This window comes from Haliaeetus albicilla, chromosome 27 (genome assembly GCF_947461875.1).
Source record: "Haliaeetus albicilla chromosome 27, bHalAlb1.1, whole genome shotgun sequence".
Lineage (NCBI taxonomy): Eukaryota > Metazoa > Chordata > Aves > Accipitriformes > Accipitridae > Haliaeetus > Haliaeetus albicilla.
The window spans coordinates 14,889,876-14,906,436 of NC_091509.1; the positions used below are offsets into that span (position 1 = coordinate 14,889,876).

Below are 16,561 nucleotides of genomic sequence, written 5' to 3' on the forward strand. Positions count from 1 at the left end.
TCACTTTCTACATGGAAAAATGACATTGGTATTGGCTTCCATCATTTTAATAGTGAAATCCTTAGAATTTGACCATAGCCTGAGAACTGCTCACTGTAACTTTATGCACCCAGTAGTTTTAAACCACTAGATGAACAACCAGGCCCACAAACTGAGCATTATCAAGAGCCCAAGATTTAATGAGATACAGATATCAAAATGAGTATGTTTCACAACAGAGAATTTCATTCTAATGAAAATAAAGAGTACATTTGTTTTCTCAGAGTTCCAAGTCTCTCCACCCAAAAGAACAAACCTTATCCCACTTACCCAAGGGGAGATCTTGCTGACAGTTACTTCAAAGAGTCTAAACAGACCTGAGATGGTCTGCAATGAATTCTAACAGCAAGGAAAAAGCCTCTTTATTCTGTGACTTAATTTACAAAAATAATCTTTTTATCAGTTGAGACAATAGTTACTACAACTTTTACAAGAGACCTTGAAAGCAACATGTAAGAACAGGTTGCAGAAAAGCATAGTTGCCTAAGAAAAGTTTGGCTTTTTCTTTTTTTAAATACATTAAGGTAAAAAGCTTTAAAAGAATCAGATTCAAAATTCAGTACGAAAGACTGTCACCACTTTGTCCTAAGCACCGTCACACCATACTCAGACATGTACTAACCAGATGCACTTTAGCGCATTTAAGAGAAAAAAAAATTACTTTTACAATGCATGTGCCTAAAGATGAAAAGATAATCTCTTTAGCTACATAAATCCTTTACTGTTCCACTTAAAGATCAAAAAGAATTCAAGTATTAAACCCTTTTATATTTCACATACTAAGAACATGATTTCTTTCAATTAAGGTCTGGCAGATATGATTAATGGAACAGAGTTGTATTTGCTACATACCTGATGCTGCACCAAATGACAGATTAATCACCCCTTGCCTTCTCCTGTCAGTACACTACTTAGTGACTTCTGCCCTTCAGACCAAATTATGCTGCATGTGGTTCAGCCAAGTAGCCTTACCCACATTAGTTTTTCCATTCAGATTATCCCATATGGCTACCTCCAGAATTACTTGTACTGCAATATAAAGGGAGATTTAAAAAGTCATGGGGATTTATCTTTAAAAGGAAAAAGGAGGATTTGGCTGTGGCTCCCTCTGACGCTCGGTGAATGGACGGGCTCCAACACTCCCCTGCCAGTAAACGTTCAAGCAAGCTACAGGACGGTGTGGGGACAGCACAACAGTGCAAAGGAAGTTGACTGGCCCTACATGAGGGGAGAGGGCAAACAAAGGGGAAAATGTTGGTCATAACCAAGGGCTGAGATGACACTGCTTGGGGAAAACACTCCTTGGACTGATTGATTAAAAGGCCTAAAAGCCTCTTGCTGCCTTTCAAAGATGAGCAGTGGCCACGTGCCAGAGTCTGGGCTTATAACGCTCTGCTGTCTTCCAAACGTCAAAGAACAGCTCTAATTCTTATTGCACAAAGTCCTGCTGAAAACACACAACTAAGAAAAAAGTGAGTAAAAGTGGGGAAAGAGTAAGAAAAATTTAAAAATGGCTGAACAAATAAATATTTTCAGGACTCCTAAATAGATATAATTTTCATGAATTAAAATAAGGCTCAAGTAAACAGGGTAGCCTTGGAAGAAAGATGAAGCTGAAATCTGGAACCTCCCTAAGGACCCCCCAAGGGAAAATGAGATCCCATACACCTTACTTATAACAAAATTTTCTCCTCAAAATCAACTATAGCCAAGTATGCATGTCTCTTGGATAATCACAGCCTAAAATATACCATGTTTAATCTAAAAGCCAGAAGGTTGACTTTGCAAATGTCATTGTCATATTGGGTTAAATATATGCAAGTACTTCAGCTGAAACTGTTACTGCCTCCCAGTCACAGGTGCAGATTTTGACTGGTTACTGTAAGAAGGATGTTAAGTCTTTGCGTATTGCCACTGTACAGACATAAAATGCTGTAAGGCAGACAGCCCAGCTGGGTTAACACTTCCAGAACAATCCTGATGTTTGGAGACTGCAGTATTTTCAGCGCTGCCACTTTCAACTTTATTACTATATCAACACAGTGCTTTGCATATAATGCATGCTTTGGAGATGACTGATGCTGCGGTTCTCATTCTTCAACAAGGGACTACACTTGTTCTAAAACACTGTCATTTATACAAAAGTAGTCTTAAAAATGAGTAAGAACAGGCTGTCAGTCAATATGCAAATAACTGCATGCTGAAATGTGACTTTTATAAGAAATTTAAGCACCTAGCCACAATCACTGATTTCTGTCAAGCTAAGGCACAAAATAAGATAAACCCAAAGTACTTCTGAACCACCCATGTGGCTTGTACATTTTCCTCATTGCACATAGCTAGCCCCAAGTACGTGGCAAGATGTTTCTTTTAAATGACATTCAGCAATTAAGTCATAACCTTCTAGCACACAGTAAGTTTACAATGTCTTAAATAATTCAAAATTTTCCACTGTTGCAAAGGGTGAAAAGGTAAAAACCCTACCATGTTTTACATTACAGGAAGGGCTGAAAAATACATATCATCAGCTTGTTCTGGATAAACATACAAATGCAAACAATTAGTTTACATTTTAGAGGTATTAGTGTTCCCTAGACAGTTATATCTTTTGCTGATTCAACAAGGGAACTAGAGCATCGAGGCATACAGGATGCTCGTGCAACCCATTTTATTAGGTCTACTCTTCCAATACGTTTGGATTCCCTCATTAAGTTTTTCTTACCTATAAAAGTCATCTTGACTTTCAACACTGCCTCCCCACAACATCCTCACGGAAAAAGTGATGAAATCTGGGCTAGATAAGCAGACAGCGAGGAGGACAGAAAACTAGCTGAGGTCTACGGGCTGTAATCAGCAGCACAAAGCCGAGCTGGAGGCCTGGACTGTCACCAGCTGTGCACCCCAGGGGCCAATATTAGGGCTAACACAATTGCACATCTTCATTCAAGACCTGCATGACCGGACTGAGTGCACCCTCAGAAGGTCTGCAGATGATACAAGCCTGGGAGGCATGGCTGACATGCCACTCAGAGGGACCTTGACAGGCGAGAGAAATGGGCCAACAGGAACCTTGTGAAGCCCCACAAAGGGAAATGCAAATTCCTGCACCCAAGGAGGAGTAACCCCATGCACCTGTATTGACTGGGGACCCAGCAGCTGGAAAGGAGCTTTGTGGAAGAGGACTTGGGAGTCCTTAGGCACAAACTGAAGTACAGGAAATACTGCTTAAACATAAAAAAAATTTTTTTTTTTTTTTTTTAAGACTATGTCACCGTAACTGTGACTGAACAGCAGAACAGGTTCCCCAGAGACATTATGGAGTCTCCATCCTTGGAGATTTTTCAAAACTTGAGTGAATAAGATCTCGAGAAACCTGCTGTAGCTGAGCAGAGGCGTTGGGTTAGACGATCTTCAGACATCCTTTCCAACCTCTGCTATTTGTGATTCTGTATGTGTTCCAGTCCAGCCTCCACCTGAAAGAGATCTCTTTTCCAAAACACAAGAAAGGAGAGTTTGGCTTCTGCCTTTCACCCAGTAGGAGTATTTACTTAATGTGCCACTGCTGTACAGAGTTACCAAATATGTATCAGGTGAAAAGCAAAGAACATCTAGACAAGCATCCTGCAAAGAGAAAGCGTACTATACTCTGCCCTCTCTTCCTTCAGCTTAAGGCTGTTCATTTATCTAGTGAGAGACAGAGGACAGCTTTACCTTTGTTCATGTAAACTTAGAGATAGCTTATACAGCAGAGGTGTCCACAAGGTACAAGAATTAGAGGGAGACCAACAATCGCTTTTGTACAAGGCAGACACAAGAGATGAACTGCTCGATTTCTCACAACCACTGCCAGATTCAGATTGTAGGTCTAGGGACTGAGGCAGACCCTGAAGAATCATGAACTGCCTGTCATTCGTTGCCTGCTATCAATAGTAAAATGCCATCAGAGCCAATACAAAAACCAGCAGTGTTACAAACTGACCTGCATTTCAACTTCTCTTCCCCTCTTCCCATTTCTATGGTATAATGCAACCCACTTACCACTCAGCAGCATTGTAATTAAATAATCAAAAAGCAAACAAATTTCATATCTGACAGTCCCCAGGAGAAAACTGATATACATGAAAAAAGCATTTTAGTTTACTTAGGGCCATTCTGGTAACAACAAGCTCAGAGGGATATAATTAGCACCCTGCAAGCCAGCATATGAAAAGGCTTAATTTAACTGAGAACAGAACTAAAGAATAGCTATAGAAATTAAAAGTGAAGCCCCAAATCCACACAGCACTGCCACAGCTAGGTGTTTTTATGATCACGAATTCTAAAGTCGTAATTCACATGTACTGTATTCTGATTTCTGCTTATCCAGGAGGGTAGGCGTTATTTTGGACCACCCTGAAATAGCTGAGGTTAGTCTGAGGAGGTCAGTCTGTGGGTCTTCAGCAGTTCTTGGTAGCATGCAGGAAGAGGCACACAACACTGGGCAGGTTAATTCTTATTCTCCAAGTCTGCTGAATGGGTGCCTCCCTCTTCAATATAAGCTATATTCTTCTGCACATTAAATCCCTACAATTATTTTGAAATGCTTACAGCCAGGAGAAGAAAGCCCTTCTATCACAGACATCCCAACTGAGTCTGTGAAGAAAAAAGCATATGCTATCATAGTCTTGCTGGGAATGCTACGTTGATACTAGAGACTATCCGAAAAAGTAGAAAATAGCCCCACAATATTGACACTGTTGTGACCAATGGCACGTGCTGGAAAGCAGCTTCTTTTAAGCTAACTTAACCTAACAAGGGAATCCCCACAAAGAAAGATTCAAGTGTCAAAGACAGCTGCTGGAGGTGACAACACGGTCCACAGCTCAAGGCAAACTGGATGCTACCACTGTACTGCATTAGACTGATCCCACCGACAGGTAGCCTTCCCTAGAGCACTATGGCAGATGTGGAATCCAGCACTAAATTTGTTTGAAGTAAGGCTAGATTTTGATCATTTGCATTATAATACAGGCATGCAAAAAAAAAAAACCATTCCAGACACCAAGTTGTTCCAGCACATTTTGATTTTTAAAATACAAAGCAAAGGAAACATTTCAAAAACATGACTTGTAAAGCTTTTGCTGCTCGCTATTATGATTTGCTGTCATCAGGACAGCCTTTTTTGGTTGAAAAATGTTTATTGCTAAAGGTCACAGAATTGTGTCTCTCAAACAAATTAAGAAATAAATGGCTGTTGACACTTCCAGATGATGATTCATCTGTCCAAGAGCTCCAATAATGCAAAGCAACACAGCTGCCTCTCAGGTATGCTGCAGACCACAACAGCCACCAACCAACCCAGAAATCTGTCTTCACTCTCCTATCACTTTGTTAGCCAACTTCTCAACCCTCTTCGTAGTTGCACCAAAAATTCCTTACTCTCAAGCTTAAAAACAGATGAAAAACATAGGAAAGTAACATCTGTCAGAAAAAACACTGATGTGTGCAGTAGCCAGGTTTCCATACTTACTATTTCTATTATTAGCAAAGTCCTCTTTACTTCATGTGAAGCAAAGATTCTCCATGTGTGAGATACACGGATGAAAGAGGCTGACGGATTGGCACTAACATCACCACCTACAGAAACCAGTGCAATGGCAAAACAAGAAAGCAACGCTAACAGAACCTCAAAGGCAGATCGGCAAAGGCCAGTACGTTTAACCCCAACACAGGTCAGTACACAAGAAACGCTAGCAAGAGGGATATAGTCTCCTTGCTAGGGAAAGCCAAGTTCTTGAAGGTTAGCCTTTTTAAAGAGTTATTAAAGTGCTAGAGGTCTGTTTAGACAACCCTCAAGTGAAAGGCCATCATGAGGTACAGCAGAGTATGTCTGATATTTTATCTTGCCAGGGTAACCTCTCGATAAAAAAATTAATAATAGATTTTTATTGAGCAATTATCCTTTTCATCTTTTGCTTTTCACTGGAGTTTATGATGACTATTTACTGATCTCTTTGGGGAAGAAGCTGACATTTACTGTTCTTACTATGCCTCTCTGATCTCAAATGTGGCTTCTACTATCACTACGTCCAACAGTGATTATACAATTTTAAAAGAAAGATGCTGTTACAAATTTGTGGGACTAGCATTTGAAACAGAAGCACAGCATTCTGCCTTGCAGACCATGCAGAGGACTAATAATTGATGATTTTCAAAGAAAAATCAAGAAATCTCTCCTCATTCCTTTTACTGTTCACAGTAGTGGTGATGATCATCGGCTTGGACACAGGGTTTTTATCACCTGCCCAATTTAATCATAAGAAACAGATAACCAGAACAGTGGCCTAACAGTTCCAAATCCCAGAATGTGCCCTTTTCAAACATAAAACACACAAAGTAAAAGTTTTCCTGGAGCCTCTGCTCCTTCATGCAGTTCAGTTTGATGCGTTAAATTATCAATTCTCAGGTATTGGGTTGAAGTGTTTGTGTTTTTTTTAAATACATACAATGGATAAATTAAAACCAGAAATTAGTAACCAGCAGCCTTTTCAAGTCAAGGTCACATGTTTAGGACTTAACAGTCTCCTGAAGACTAAGGATCTATTTAAACCTAGGGAAGGATGTGGAAGTCAACACCAGTGTGGTTAAGGAAGAATGCTGACTGCTGAAAAAGGAGCAGCAGGCAGCAGGAAACACTACAGTGTGGATACAAAATGGACAGCAGTGAAGGAAAAATGTTTCATCCTAACCAGTAATTGTTCCACCATGCATAGATCAACTGAGCTAGAGGAAAACACTGTTTTTAATTTAAAAAAAAAAAAAGGTTATTAGCACTCCCTTTGCCTGTGTGTCGTTCTCTTCCCTTGACAATTTAGCTCACTGTCCAACACCAGTAGTCTCTTATATTCATCTATAAATAGATGCTGCACACAAGTTAAATCTCAGCTACTTTTGCAACCTTTGTATGAAAGATGGATGACTGACGGAGAAGGGCTTGCATCTTATCAGAGACAGGTAGAACAGAGCAAAAGTGAGCTGGACAAACAGCATGTGTACAGTCAGATGAGGAGCAGGGGTGGCAGAGCCAGGAGTGCTCTCTTTTGCCTGGTCAGAAGGGCACATCTAGTGAACAGGGAAAATAGATCCACAGGAAACCAGATTTCATTACTTCCACTTTTCTCAAACGACACTTGTTTGTACAATTCAGCTGTGGTTACAGCATGAGCTTGTCTAATTTGCTTCTAGACTGAGTAGCAATAAAGAGACCTTGTTAAGAGGGTGTGTTTTTTTTTCTCCCCAGCTTAGTCTGAAAATCCTCTAAAGAAATACTTATTTCATATAACATTGATTTGTTCAAACCAGCATGCCTTGCAGACTAATTAGAGATGTACTTTAGAACAAATACAATAGCTGTTGGGTAGTGCTTATTTGAAAGTCAGTATAGGTTAGAACACGAAATACTCACAAGCTTGTTTCCCAGCTCATCTTAGGAGCTTCCTACGTGTCAGATTTTTGGAGGTGTATCCTTTAGTATCCATGTAGAGAGCTCTTTTCCCCTAGCTGAGTAATTTCAGTGGCAGGACTCTTGAACTCTGCAGCTCAAAGCTAAATAGTCTTTGTAATTTTCAAGGAGAAAATACAGTTGCTAGATCTGATCATAACCCCTTAAAGTCACTGTACCCTCTTCAAGACAGGAGAATTCCAGCTACTTCAGAGGACTTCCCATGTGATCTTTCTAGCTATGCAATGTCTACATGATAGACGCATTCATTCCTCCTTCACTGGATTGCCTTTTCTACCATAGCAAGGGTGCAAACTACAAGACAAAGTCTAGCTTAATTTATATCATATAGCACTTAAATGGTTCAGAGAAAAAGACGTCTTTCCTTTCTGCTACTGAACAAGTAAATTTGGCAACTACATCTAGATATTGCTGCTGCAATTACAAGTGGTTGTTTCATTTGTGGTGATGTGTTACGCCAGCAACTAGACTACTTTGCATGTAGCACTTAAACCCAATCCAAAATGACGACTACTGGCAGTGCAGTACAAAATAAGGAGTGTAGTTGCAAGCAAGTCAGCAAGCAAGAGCAGTCAAAGTTTTGGATGTTGCAGATTTACTTTTCAGGAGCACAAAATTCAGGAGAAAAGTAAGCCAAATCATAGGCAGTGCAGGGTGGAAACCTTTTATCAAGGCTTCTTTTACCATTTTTTGTGTCTAGAAAAAAAATGCAGAATGTGAGGAGTGAGCTATTCCCCCCCTATTTTTTTTTTTTTTTTTAAATTTTTATTCCAAGCATCAAACATTTAACCCTGGGTTTAATGTTAAGGGCTACACAGGCCCTTAGCAGAACATTAAAGCCAGCTTCCCTGTTTATTCACATTGTCCAAAACACAGGACAGCGCATGCCATCAGCAGCTAAACCAGCACAAACTGAATATAGAACATGACTTTTTTTGCTAGACCTTTGGCCTTTCAAACGTACGGGAGCAAGGTTTACCTGAGCTCTGCTGTTGGCAAGTAAAAAACCTCAAGTCATCAGACATGTATCTACAAGTTCATTGATCCCTTAAGTAGGTAAGCATAGGTAGGTAAACATGGTGGAGATGTTATGTACAAATTATCATACCTCTGTCACTGAAGTCATCCACCAGCACTATCTCTGCTATCAGCTCAGGAGGGGAGCGGTTTAAGACACTGTGCACTGTCCGGAGGAGAGAGGACCATCCTTCGTTGTGGAACGGTATTATCACACTAGTGTTCGGAAGCTTCTCCAGGTACAGCTTATTCTTGCAGCTGGACATAGATAGAGCAAGTCAAAAGGCGGTGCCAAAACCCTCCAGCACTTCCATATTAATTACCATCAAGTAACTTATTTCATTCTTTGCTCCTCAAATTGATGCATTGATGCAAAGTGCCTGAAAAGACCCACCAACTTTCAGGCGTTATCAAGCCAGTGTTGACCTGATCTAGTTTACCTGGCAAAAAAAAAAAAAAAAAAATTTCCGTATGAAGTGAGGACTGCTAATGACCAGTGACACTTAGCAACACAGAAAGTCAGAGGGATCTATTAGGTGCTGAAGCTGCTTTTAAAGGTAACTTAGTTATAGCTTAAGATACAAAAGTCTCTAAAATACTTGTTTTCCCTGTCCTTATACCTCAAAGATCACAAGGAAGAGGAATTTCTACAAAGTTGTTTCAAGAAGTTGAATGTATCTCTTCTAGGCATTATCAGTACATTGGTTTAGCTCACTTATTCCCAGTTTTCAAACAAGCAAATCACTCTAATCACCTGTATAACTGTCATCCAAATTTTTTAAACAAAATGTGCAGGAAGTAAGGATTTTGTGTGACAGCACCTTCCCTAAACAGTCCCAGAAGTTCAAGACGTTGTGAACAGTACACAGAAGAGACAGCATAATTGCACGGTAAGAACTGCTCAATAAAGAAACCCACCTCTCTCAGTAATAGATCAACCTCCAACCTCTACCAAAGGCTTCCTTTGTCATGCTGGACAATTATTCAAATCATACTTTTCCTAAATAATCAATCTTGTCTTCCCCATTTTTCAGCAAGTCTAGTTTGACACCTGGGATCAGTTCTACAGACAGAAATGAAGAAGGCTGGGCTTTGAACATAAGGACTGCAGAACTTGGATAAAGCTGGAGAGTTAGGTCTGCAGAGACCCCATATGGACCCCTTGAATTTGCGGGTATTTCCCCACAGCATTAATCTTCTTAATTTTAAGATAGGGGTAACGCTTTCTTGCCTTGTGCAGGTGTTTACAAGGTAGCTTAATGAAGAAAATTCAAACTGCAGCAATAAGTGCAGTGTTTATTTTCCTGCAGGTGTGGCCCTAAGTGGAGTTTGAACCTTGTTAAACAGGTAACACCTAAGGTCACACAGCTAACAATTGTAGTTAAAAAACACCCAGTAGCTGTTCACTAGGGGACAGAAATCTATTACATTCCTAGAACCTCACATGTCCAGTGCAAAACAGAAGTGGCTACGTGAATAGAGATTTTTAGAATATATTAATGACATTGCTAGCAGGGTAGGCTGCCCTCTTTCCACTAGCAGGGGAGGGAGGTCATACTCTGCTCCCTGCCTTGCCAGACCTCTTGCACAGCCTGCACCAGAGCTGATTTGCAGACTCTCTCCTGTCAGGCACTCAGCGAGGCTTTCACTACCTGCACAATGCAGTGCGTGCACGCACACAGCAATTCCCTCGCTGTTCCCCGGAAGGACAGATGGGAAGGAAAGCTGCTCTGGCAGTGGCAGCTTTTTCCTGGTACCTTTCCCAGGGCATGGAGAAGGATGCACCTATGCTACACAAACTCAATAAATCTGCGGTTACAGGAAGTTACTCTGGTGCCTGCACGAAAGGACAGTAGCTTATTCTGGGTCTAATGAATTGTCTGGGGATGCTGCCAAGAGCTTGCAGGCTATGGCTGCAATGCACAGATGCAAGATGCAAGATAAAGCTGCATGGACTGCTTTCATCCAGCCCTTGGCATTGCAATCTTAACCTTCTTCTGAGATAGCTACTAGCTATAATTCTGTTCCAATATGAAACAAGAGCGCCCAAGTCTCTTCTAACTCTTCTTAAACTGGAATTCTCATTTTCTAACTTTAACAAGTGGGAAACTTTAGCTATTAAGTTTAACCATTAAGCATGGAGAAAAATTGTTTCCCTCCAGCTACCACATCTACAATTGCTTTACAAGACCTGCAAAATTAGTATTTAATATTAAAAAACCCAGAAGCACTTAAAGGAAATGTTAGCAGGGGAAGACATGACTGTTGAAACAATCGTATGTGTGTACCAGGCAGATCCAGTACGTGCCCTCCCCCAGCCCCTCAACTCCCACGATTAACAAAAAGCAGAGGTGACATGCTATTTGGTATATAGAGGTCCACACAAACCATCTCAGAAGGCAGCAAACACATTGGCTGCTTCTTTGTCCTTCCCCACCCAGGCCAGCTGTTGGGAAGAATCCTAGCTGGGGCCCCAAAGCTTAGGACAGGATAGTTGCCACATCTTTGCCCAGTTCACCTTCTCCTTACACTCCCCTCTGTCTGTGGGCACATCTCCAAACGACAAAGCCTCTATTATCTCTTACCACGTGTAAAAGACCAGGTAAAGTAAGTGCTCTAAAACACAGCTCCCTTCTTTCTAGAATGCTCTTTATGGACTCCATCTCAGCCTTTTTTATAAATTGCCCTCATCAACCTCCCAAATAACACAAACCATACCATTTCAAGTATATCTTTTTTTAATGGGCACAGGGAATGCACAACAGACCTTTTCAGTTGTGAATGCCTTTACTGCACATCTCCATTATATGTAATCCCACTCCCTGCCCAGCTAATCCTAGCATCCATTACACACACACTGTTTATCCTCTCCTTGAGACCTCCACAATTATAACTCACTACGGTGGGAGAAAGGATGTGTCAAGCAACAAGCAAACCAGCTGCAGCAGCATCATTAATCACAGCTTAAGTTGTTGGTGACTGGGGTAACTGGGGACTGGAGTTAGAAATTTCATATTTTAAAAAAGTTTAAGTAGTAGAATTAGCAATGAATAGTCAGCAACTCTGGGAAACAATGGGGAATGTGAGTTAATATATTGAATCCTCAGCTGAGGAAATACTGGCATTGTCTGATGTTTAAATTCTCAGAGCCCATGGCAGCCCCTATAAATGGAGGCCAGGTATAATTTAGGTTAGCAAACTCAAACTGTATTTCCTAGAACTTGAGTATGGGCTGATCAACAAGCATCTTCAGTTACCTGATTTATCTCTATGTTTGAACATTTCAGCTGCATGCCTAAAATATTTATGGAGCTATACTCACTACTCTGGTTTATGAGTATATATTGAGAAAGGGTGTCAAGCCAGTGTATTTGATTAGTTTGCTGTGACAGCTGAAGAGGTAATCTCTCAAATGTGCAGCTAACAAATTACAAAACCTGACTTCTGGAAATTATATCTCATGAATAAAGTAGATGTTGAATTCAGATTCACTAAATTGTGATAAAAACGGCCTCACACAAGCTTCCACTCAAATGTCTAACAATGCTTTCAGATTAGAACCACACAAACAGTATTTAAAAACCTCTCAGCTTTGTATAAACAAGGGTTAAGTCCTAACTGAAGCACTTTTGCTAAAGAAAAACTCCTTCTGGCTTGCACGAAATCCAGTTTGACACCATCCTAAGGGATAATGTCCAAAAATAGATGAACTCAAAAGCCAGCATTCAATTGGAACTAGTTTCTACTTGTAAACCCTGAGGAGGTTTTTTACTAGGAAGATGTCTAAGAAACTAATCCATAAATTGGAAGGATTTCTGGTAAAACTCTTCATATGTAGTTGAGTGGAGCTACTCAAAGCTTGTTCACCTCCTGAGCATTTCATGGTCATTTCCAGCTAGTGGCCAACATAAGAACTGGACAGGTGTTTAGCGATAAAGTCATCACCTGGGTACACTTAGGACTCTTGACAACTGAGTCAAACATTCACATCAGTTTCCACTACAGAAAGAAATAGCTCCACCTTATTAGTTGCTAAAAGCTGTTGGCTATGTCAGTGGGCTCAGGAACTGAACTGTCACATTGCAAGAGGTGAAGGAAGTAGCCACCTCTGGGTTAAGTTCAAGATCTCTTCTGTGCAGGGCTGCAAGTTTTTGGTAATTTTAAGTCTTTTAGAATCAAAAGCGGATTTTTTTCCCCCAGATTTGGTCTCCTATTTACCACTGCAATTACTATACACTGTCCTTTATTAATAAAGACAGGACCCAGCTGTGAAAGGACTGTGTGTGGTGAACAAAGGTACAAGAGTCCATAATAAAAAAAGAGCATGCTCCTGCTGACGTGGTAATTTATAGGGCTTGTAAACCTTCACTCGTAGAAATGCAAACTATATACTCACTTTGGATGTCTGATGTCTGGAAGGGAACGATTCAGAGAAATTTTATCACTCACAAAGATATTAAAGCCATTTTCTCTGTATGCCTGGTCCACTCGCTCTGCATCAGTCATTGGGTAAGGTTTTCCCTGTTCTCCATTTCCTATAGATAGACAGAAAGTAAACATGCATCATTACTACTAATTGGTGCTTAACTGGCCAGAACGTAATCCATATATCAAAAAAGCAGCAGTCACCTTATAGTCCTTTGAAAATTCCTTCATTAGTATTGTGCTCTATGTCACATTTAGCACTGGGTCAACCATGTCAACCTAACTATTTTATTTGATAAGCAGTTTTGCTCCAAACCACTTAGCTGTGCAAATTGTAGAAGTTAGAAGCCTTCCTTCTAACGTCAGATGAAGGGGCTATGGCAACACCATGGAGGATCTATAGAGTGTGGTTGTTGGTTTTTTTTTCACTGCAGGAAGAATACATATGGTTTGAATACCTCATCACTGTTGCTTTTTCCAGCACAGATGGATATGTATATTTAACAACCTGAGCTCTTGCACAGAGGAGGCAGAGCCCTTGCAGACACACCAGTGTAAAGCTGTGATGTTAAAAATGGGCCCTTTTATGCAATGCAAGACAAAACCCTGAACCATGGAATAAAACTTGCATGAATGTTACAATCTAGAACATTTTTCTTATCCCTCTTCTTCCTTTCCGGGTTTCTCATTTTTGGGAGAGGTACAGGCACACATTTTTGGTAAGTTTTTTAAAAATCAATACTGTACCTATCCTAAAAATATCAAGATGTTACCAATAGATTTTCACCTCAAAACAGTTATTACAGAGTTGGGAAGAAAGTCTTTAACTGGGATTAACACACAGTAACTGCTGCCTCACATCAAGAACATCATCTTGACCCTGAAGTTGAACATGCTGTTCTGCACTCAGCCTATGAAATAATATCAAACTAATTTACAATCTTCATTAAAACATTTTAATAGTAATCTTACATACCTACACGCTCAGAGTCTCTCCTTATAGCTTCTTTGTTATGCCAGTCCTTTTTCCTTTGTCCGACACCAAAGTAAGGGTCTTTCTTTTGCCTCACATATGATGCCTTTTAAACAAAAGATTGGATATATCAAATACACAACATGTGAAACCTTTCCTTAACATCCTCCCATTCCTGTAAGAGGAGATTAAACATCTTCCTTAAGGTAAGACCATCACAAGCAAGTAGTTTTTACCTGAAATGGTTGAGGGAGGAAGCAAGTTTTGCTTGCCTCAGAACAGTACTTTATCTATAGCTGTTAAGTGATTTTTTTTTTTCAGGGCACCATCATGTATGCAGACCAGTATTCTTAATCAGGGAATCTATTAAAAACTCGTAGTTTCATTTTGAAAACATCCAATACATCTTACATCCTATTTAATTAACAAAAAAGCTGTAATGGGAGACCTATTGCTGGATCATTATTAAAGAGCACACTACTATACCTGAATAAAATCAAAATAAGATTTAAAAGGTCATTTAAGACTCTTGCTGCTCACCTTAAAAGCAAATTTTACACAAAGCATGAGCCTGCACTGAACCCAATTAGAGCTCATCTTTTCAGGATGATGTTCCTGAAATTCAAAAGCAATGGCTGCTTTGGAAACAAGTTAGCAAAAGATGGGGTAAATTCAGGATCAAAGAGACTATGGTGTGTGGAAAGAAAACCATGATACCTCTCAAACACTGACATCCCCAAAACCCAAGGGGAAAAAACCCAAACCAAACCAAAATATATTTAAGTAGGTTTTAGGGTCAAGAAGAGAACATCTTCTCTGAGAATGAGTTTTCAATTATGTAGTAATATGCTGGTAGAGTACAAACGTAAGTCATTTGTAGCATCGTTACTGCAGAAGTAGTTACACAAAGAACTTAAGAGGTTTTTCCTTTTAATTCCTCATGACCTGCAGAGAGAACCCCACAGGGTAGAACTTCCTCGAAAGAAAAAAAAGCTTCCCTCCTTGGAGGGCAAGAGGTTTAAAGTCTCACTAATGGGTCAATCAAACCAAACAACCACCAAAAAGCAACGGTCGGCATAGTAACCTTGCAGGGTTATCAGGCATCTTTGGCATCTGGGACACAGACATCATTTGCCTGACTAGTTAAATTACAAACTCTTCGTTTTCATGCCTAGATTTGTCTTGGGAAAAGAGGACATTTGGACATTTTACTTGTTATTCCAAGGCACTAGACTTCAGCTGATGCAGTTCACCTCACTGCAGTGTGACAGATAAACTCTAGTGAACCCTGCTGTGAAGGTTTTGCAGATTATCCCCATTGCATCACACCTCTTCTGCAACAGTCAGCAGGGAGGGAGTCCAGTGTATTAGCTTACAAAACCATCAGTGGAGACAGGTTTCAGCTAATATGTCAAAATGAACTAGAGCAGCTGAATGCAGGTACATGCTCTATTCCACCTGCTCTGTTATGGGTGGTAACCCTTAGCAAAGGAACTGCATGAAAACCTTGAGTTGTGCCAGTTGCATTACGATGCCAAAGGCTAATAAACCAGTGGTCTAAAAGTAATAGAGCTCAATCTGATTAAAAGCTGCCCTGTGAACTATTAGAACTCCCCCCCCCCCCCCCCCACAAGATATTTTAAATCAATCTAGATCCTTTCAATCACAGATCATAAAATGATTTACACTCAGCTTCTTGACATTTTGCAGGTGGTAACATAGCTGGCAGAAGTCAAGTTTCACCCATGAAACCAGACACTGAGTTATACATTTCAATTAACTAACATCAATACTCAGAGCATTTGCCTTCCTGGTCCCTGCAATTTAATTTTATTTTCACTGAAGAAGAGCTGACGGGCACTTAGGCTGGACAAGAAGTCAGTCACATAGCTAGTTCGCGATGTGAACAAGTATTAAGGAACCTCCACTTGTGCCACCTGGAGCTAACGAGGATATTCTCTGAAAAATACTTAATGATGCAGGAAGATGGAGGGAAAGGAACTCTCAGGGCAGCATGGGAAGAGCAGGACCATACTACAGGATGCAATTAACAGTGGTGAAAACCAGACAACTGCCAGAAAAGGCTGGTTACAAGGAAAGGTCAGTTACACCCAGAAGAAAAGTGACCACTGAGAAAAATCCCAGTAGAGTTATATTTAGATGGTGTACTTGATTTCTTCCATTTATCCCATGATTCCTTAATTTTCTTCATCTTTGTTATCTGTTCTTTTATTTTCCACCTTGATGAAGCTATATGAATCAAAAACAATAGCTCATTTTTATGTTGTTAATTACTGTCCCTTTAGCACATGAACTCTACTCTTCTAAATCCTTACTTCTGTTCAAATACAGAAACTGGTAGTGTACCTTCCTGAATTTTACTCTGGACCTATCAGGACATAAAATTAAGATCGCCACCAGCAATCCAATGTCTTCAGTTCACCTCTGACTGCACGTGTTGAAGATGTACATTTGCTGAGGGAAAAGGGTTTCATGAGAGGCACTGCAAAAGCCTCACCAATTCCCATCACGCAGGGAAAGGTAAGTGCAGCTCCAGAGCAGCAGAGTTGTGGTGAAGAACCATGTTCTCCCTTTTCTGGAAGGGC

The 16,561-nt window shown here is 40.3% G+C and overlaps 1 protein-coding gene across 1 annotated transcript in view; it reads right to left on the reverse strand.

Moving 5' to 3' along the window:
- The window catches only part of GALNT10 (polypeptide N-acetylgalactosaminyltransferase 10), a 90,444-nt gene that overhangs the window by 34,505 nt on the left and 39,378 nt on the right, over window positions 1-16,561 (reverse strand). The window contains exons 2-4 of the mRNA XM_069772763.1: window positions 13,959-14,061; window positions 12,954-13,092; window positions 8,649-8,815 (exon numbers count right to left, since the gene is read on the reverse strand). Coding sequence (XP_069628864.1) covers window positions 8,649-8,815; window positions 12,954-13,092; window positions 13,959-14,061 — 409 coding nt within the window. The remainder of the gene's footprint in view (window positions 1-8,648; window positions 8,816-12,953; window positions 13,093-13,958; window positions 14,062-16,561) is intronic.